The 6,306-nt window shown below is 63.9% G+C and overlaps 1 protein-coding gene across 1 annotated transcript; it reads right to left on the reverse strand.

Annotated features, from left to right (window-relative positions):
* Nucleotides 1–2,545: 2,545 nt before the first annotated feature.
* ARC (activity-regulated cytoskeleton-associated protein) lies at nt 2,546–5,958 on the reverse strand. Its single transcript, XM_012000966.1, has 3 exons — nt 3,967–5,958; nt 3,595–3,739; nt 2,546–3,344 (listed from the first exon to the last, which is right to left on the reverse strand). The coding sequence occupies exon 1, from the start codon at nt 5,761–5,763 to the stop codon at nt 4,573–4,575; it is 1,191 nt and encodes a 396-aa protein (XP_011856356.1). The 5' UTR covers nt 5,764–5,958; the 3' UTR covers nt 2,546–3,344; nt 3,595–3,739; nt 3,967–4,572.
* Nucleotides 5,959–6,306: the final 348 nt, after the last annotated feature.

Here is a 6,306-nt window from a genome sequence, read left to right on the forward strand (position 1 = left end):
CTGTCTCTTGTCCCTTCTGGGTAGCAGTCCGGAGGGTCAAGAAACACAGAAGTTCTGGAATGAACAGGTGCCGCCCAGCCGCCAGCTGCGTGCTTCCCTGAGCGGAGACTGTGGGAGGCCCCCACATTTGCAGGGCCTCTGTTACAGCACCCTTGCCTTACACTGACTCCCAAGCCCGTCGCTTTCCCTGCAACCCCCAGTGGCACCACCAGCCCTCAGCAGTGACCCTGCTGGTACTGGGAGACTTAATCTCAGTTGAGCCTTGAAGGGCAACAGAGGGGCCCGGGTGTCTGCCCTCTCCCCCTTGCACCAGCTCCTTGAGGCTGGCGGGATTTTATGGAAAGGCACCTGCCCCTATGGGGACCTGACATGGGCTCCCTGGCTCAGAGGCCTCCCATCAAACTGGGTCTGTGGGAAGAACATCTAGGGGCTTCCTGGGTGCTCCTACCCCCAGACTCAATTCTTCTCCCCAAACTGAGGCAAGCACAGACCTTCTCTGTGCCTCAGTTTCCCCATGCTACAGTGAGGGGGTGAGACTGAGCGGTCTATGATACCTGGATGGGCAGGAGCAGTGAGGGGTAGAGGGGCTGATGGCAGGGAACACCCTGTTCCGGGACCTGGTCTTCAGGCTGAGACACATCTGCACAGGGTCTGGGCCCCTCTGCTCCCAACCACCCACCTGCTCCAGCCTCCGGCCTCTTTTCTTGGGAACAGAGTGACACAGCTGAACCTCCAATTAACTGAAGGGTTCTGATAGCCTGTTCCACAATTACAGGGAGTAACTTTTTACTAAAAGGGAAAAGCATCAACAGCTTCCAGCTTTTCATGTGAGAAGTAGTACTTCCAAGACAAATGACTGCTTTCAGGCAGCACGGTGGTGCCCAGCTTCCTGTTCCTGCCAATTTCCTCTCCCGTTCTTCCAGCAGCTTTGTTATTTAAAAGAAATGCAAGGGAAGAATGGGGCGGAGGCGGCCCTTTCACCGTTGAGAGCCCTGCTCAGCGCCCTGCGCCACGGGTGACGCCATTTCCTGGCAGCAGGTGGCTCTCTCTGCTTAGTCTCCTCTTGTTTCCTGCTCTCCCCGGGCCCCTCACTGCTGCAGGAGCCAGCCGTGAGCTCAGTGCCAGGACCCCGCAGGTGCAATGCACCCTGCCCCCCAGTGGGGCTGAGCGGGCACCACCCACCAGCTGCCCCCACAGCTTGGCCCAGGATCCCCAGGAGCAGAGCAACCCCACCAGAGGGGAGGGAAGTTTCCAGCAGCAGATGACCATGAAGGTTGTGAGGGTCAACCTGGCCGGGGTACTGTTCTCAGTCACTCAATCAAATCTTAACAGAGGTGTTGCCCCGAAGGTCTGTCATAGGTGCTTTCAGGAAGAGCATCCTTGGGAACCTGGGTGGCCTGGTTCAGTCCCTTGAAAGGCCGTAAGAGCAGAGCTGAGGCTTCCCTGATGGAGAAGACATTCCACCGGCAGGTGCCTGCCTCAGCCTATTCCCCAAGGTTCTGGCCTGCCCTGTAGATTTTGGACTGGCTCAGCAGCCCCTACGTTGAGTAAAACAATTCCTTACAATGAATTCGCTGTCTCCTGTTAGTCCTGCTTCTCATTGAACACTGATGGGCAGGGGCTGATCCCTACCCCAGGCCATCTCTTCCTTCCCCTCGGAATCCAGTGTCCCCACAAAGGCAGGGGAGGCTGACCTTCCACAGCCCCTCGGAATCCAGTGTCCCCCCAAAGGCAGGGGAGGCTGATGTCCTGCAGCCCCTCAGAATCCAGTGTTGTCCCCACAGAGGCGGGGGAAGCTGACCTCCCACAGCCCCTCGGAATCCAGTGTCCCCACAAAGGCAGGGGAGGCTGACCTCCCACAGCCCCTCGGAATCCAGTGTCCCCCCACAGACGCAGGGGAGGCAGATGTCCCGCAGCCCCTCGGAATCCAGTGTCCCCCCCAAAGGCAGCAGAGGCTGACGTCCTGCAGGGCATCAAGTTACCCTTGTTTCCAAATTCTTCAGCACATATGCTGTGAGGATAGCATGCCCTGTTTTGCAGATGAGGAAACTGAGGCTCAGAGAGACCAAGTTCATGATCTGGCAACCAGGAATGGCCGGGGTCCCCTCCCAGCTGGGGTCTGCACTGACTAGGTCCCCAGGGCTCCAGAGCCTGAGACAGCCGTGTGTGCCGAGCCCTAGTTGTAGTCCCCCCATGCACCCAGCTGTACACCCCACATGCCAGTAGGACTTACAGAGGGGCAGGCCTCAGCTCAGCATGAATAGGGCTCCCCCAGTCAGCAGTCACCCTCACTGATGGCCACCCCAGGCCTGGAGGCAGGGCTGAGCTAGGCCTAGTGGGCTGCAGTGTGGAGCCTGAAGGTACTTCCCCCTGAGGATCCAGGACCCTGATGGAGGCTGCCCTGTTGGTGCTCCCCCGAGCCCCTGGAGACCTCGCACTACACCCATGGGGCCTTCAGGGTCACCCACTGGGCCGGAGGACCTGTGTCTGCAGCTCCACTCCTGCCCAGCCCAAGCACGCAGAAGAAGCAACACGAACACTCCAAGAAGTTTCAGTGTTTTATTAACAAAATCTTACAAAAAGAGTCTGTCTTTGGGGTAAGGTACACAGGGCCTGGACGGACATTTAAGGCCTGGTCTGTGCGGGGGTGAGGGGCGGGGGTCGGCCACAGCCTCGTGAGGTTTCCAGGGTCTTCACAGGCTCCAGGCCTGTGCCAGCCTGTGAGGATCAGTTATGGCTTATGTGCAAAAATAAAATCTGTGGGGCTGGCAGGGTGTGGGCTGAAGATTTGTCAGAGTGGTCTGTAGGGCTGGTCCCCCAGTGGACAAGGCAGAAAGATGAACCCTGAGCCAGCGCCTGCTCAGGCTGCAGACGCTAGTGGCCCACCAGCACCAGGGTTCTGGTGTCGGGGCAGGGCAGAATGCCTGGAGGAGCCCCAGGAGCAAAGGCTTCTGGGATCTCCTTCCTGCAGCTGGGCTCAGGGCTGCTGGGCAGGAGTAGGAGCTGTGGCCCCAGCCTTGGGGCTCATGAAAGCCTCTGGCAGAGAGGATGGCCTGGCAGCAGGCAGGGTTTCCCTGCTGGGAGGGAGGCAGGGCCTGACTCCTGCTGCAGTGGCTCTGGGGGCGGGCAGCTGGTGGCCAGCGGGGCGGGCTTCGTGGCAGGCCCTGGCCCTCACGCTGGCGCTTAGGGCTAAGCTGGGGCTCCTGCCCTCTGCTGCAGCTGACTCCTCTCTGTAGCACCCCTCTGGGCTGTCCCGGGACTTCGCCTCCCACGCAGGCAGCCTGCAAGGTGAGGGGTGTGTGATGCCCAGCACAGCAGCAAAGACTTTGTGGGAACCTTGAGACCTGAAAGAGAAGGAGAGAGGGCAGTGAGGGACCGTGCAGGACAGTAGCCAGGGCTCCACAGGGAGGATCTGGGGCTGGTGGATGGCGCTGGTCTGCCAGGGCAGAGGACCCCCGACCCTGTCAGGGCCTCCCAGCTTGCCTGAGCACTGGGGAGTGGCCTGGGCCCCAGGGTGTCTGGGGTCGGGGGAGGAGTTCATTTGGCCGGGACAGCTGATGGTGGGGTCTGGGTGGGAGGGTGGCGCCCTGTTACCTGTTGTCACTCTCCTGGCTCCGATGGTGCCAGCTGCTGCCTCAGCCGGATTTGAGGACTCAGCCCCTCTGGGACCCTCCGCCTGCCATGGGTGAGTCACGAGCTGAGCTCTGATTCTTCTCCAGGCGGGCGTGAATCACTGGAGCTGGGGGAGAGAAAGCGCGGGTCCATGTGGAGCTGGCTCAGCAAACTGCCCCTGCCTCCCACCTGGCCCACTCTCCCTGATGCCCCCTTCCATGATGCCACCCCCACCGCATCCCTTCTAACTTGCTGGGGGCCCGAGCCTCAGTGGGCTGTCCTCAAAAACAGCCTCCGGGTCCCACTAGCTCTCAGATGCCCCACAGTGGGTGTTGCCTTGGGGCAGGGGCTCACCTGAGGGGCCAGGAAGCACCGGGACATCAGGTCTGCTGCTGCTGCCTCTGCGACTTCTGCTCTCCCCTGGGAGGAGGGGGAGGGGGCCGTGCTGCCCGAGGCTGGCCAGCTGCCCTGGGAGGCAGGGAGGGCGTCAGCTGGCTCTGCAGATGCTGGGAGAGGGCGGCGGCGCCGGAAGTCGAGGCTCCCTCAGCATTGGCTCTGCCCTAGCTTCTGCTCTGGGGTGTCCCATGAGCTTGGTGGCCTCTGGCCCCTGCTATCCGGACACTTGGTTTTCTGGATGCCCGGAGGGCCTGGGCATTGTAGCAGAATGAGGAAGCTGGGGTGTTCTGTGATGGCCTGAGAGTGTGGAGGGTGGGGTCCAGGCCGGGAAGACAGACAGAGGGAGGGTGATGGGCGGAGCCCTGCAGGGGGGAGGGCTCTTTGATGCTGGGGTGCGGTGCCCACATCTGGATGACACGAGTGTGTGAGAGTCCTCCCAGAGCCCGAGGGGGCACCCAGCTGGACCAGGGCTTCCCCTGCAGGAGTCAGCCCCGGCTCAAAAGTCCTGGTGGGCAAAGCCACAGGCTGGATGTGGTGGGCAGGCTGGGGGCTCTGGGGTGCCCTCTACTCGGGCTGGGTCCGGTCACTGGCCACGGACTCGCTGTTGGGGGCGGGCGTGAGGGTCTCCGCCTCATCCTCCGCCGGGACGTGGGGGACGGCAGGCTCCGCCGCCTGCTCCAGGTCATCCTGCACCTCCATGCCCCTCTGGATGAGCTGCTCCAGGGTCTTGGGCAGCGGGTGGCGCAGGAAACGCTTGAGCTTGGGCTGCAGGGTGCCCACCACGTACTGGATGATCTCCTCCTCGTCCGCGTCCACATAGAGCGTCTGGTACAGGTCCCGCTTGCGCCACAGGAACTGGTCCAGCGGCTCGCCCTGCTTCTGCGGCAGGTCCAGCTCACGCTGGATGGCCTCTCGGGACAGCGTGCCCTCGCTGTACTGCAGGAACTCCTTCTTGAACTCCACCCAGTTCTTCACGGAGCCCTGCTTGAACTCCCACCACTTCTTGGCCGGCCCATTCATGTGGTTCTGGATCTGGGACAGCCAGTACTCCTCAGAGCCGCCCACCTGCCGCAAGTACTCCTCCAGGTGGCTCAGGAATTCTCGAGGGTCCTCGAAGATCTGTGTGTCCACGCCAGGGCTGGGCTGCCCGTCCTCGCCGGGGACCCATGGCTGGTACTGCTGGGCCTCGGCGGGCTCCTGTCCGGGCAGCTCGCCAGCGGCTGGGGGCGGGGTGATGGCGTAGGGGCTGACGGTGTAGTCGTAGCCGTCCGCCTCGTGGCAGTAGCTCTCAGGACCCCCCACGCCCACGGAGACGGTGTGGCGGGCCGGCTCGCTGCCCACCGGGTACTTGCCGCCGGTAGACTCCAGGCGGTCGGCCCAGCGCTCCAGGCGGTAGAACACCTCGCGCCACACGTGCATCTCACGCTTGACCCAGCGCTCCAGGTTGGCGATGGTCTCCTGGCAGCGGCACAGGCAGGCCTTGATGGACTTCTTCCAGCGCTGCGAGTCGCTCGTGGGCACGTAGCCGTCCAGGTTGCTCTCCAGCTTCCCCACCGACCGGTGCAGCCCCTTCAGCTCGCGCTCCACCTGCTTGGACACCTCGGTCAGCAGGTGCCGGTGCGTCCGCCGCACGTGCTCTAGCATCTCCGCCCGGCACTTCCCGATCTGCAGGATCACGTTGGGCTTGGCCGCGGGCCCGCCCCGCGGCCCAGGGTAGGCGTGGAGCCCGCCGCTTGTCCGGTGGTCCAGCTCCATCTGTGCGCAGGTGCTCGGGCAGGCGACAAACTCCTCGGGGCGGACGGAGGGAGGGCGCTGGAGTCCGGCGGCGGTGCCCGGCGGCCTGGGTCCCGTGTGGAGCTGCGGGGAGCGCCTGTCTGTCGCTGCGGGCCGGCGGCGGGGCTGGTGGAGCGCGCCCGGAGAGGCAGGTCCAGCTCTGCTGCTGCGGAGGGAGGACGCGGCGCCCGAGCTCTGCGCTGAGTCCCGGCCGCCTGCTCTTTATGCCGCCAGCGCTGCCCGTGGGCGGCCGGCTCGCCGAGCCCCGTTTCTCATTGGCCCAGCCTCAGGCTCCCCGCCAGCGCCCCGCCCGCGCCCCTGCAGGCCCCGCCCCGCGCCCACTCGGCTCCTGGGCGGCGAAGGTACTGGAGGTCCCACCCCTTGCACACATGGAGGGGCCGGGATGACTAATCCCTCCGCTCCGCACCTCCCACCCCGGGCGGCGGAGCTCATTCAGCCTGCGGGGACCGGAGGGACTGAAGCCGGGCACTGGGAGCCCCTCCCACGCCCCCTCCCGGGCGCTGG

Source organism: Mandrillus leucophaeus, unplaced genomic scaffold, assembly GCF_000951045.1.
Source record: "Mandrillus leucophaeus isolate KB7577 unplaced genomic scaffold, Mleu.le_1.0 Scaffold644, whole genome shotgun sequence".
Classification (NCBI taxonomy): domain Eukaryota; kingdom Metazoa; phylum Chordata; class Mammalia; order Primates; family Cercopithecidae; genus Mandrillus; species Mandrillus leucophaeus.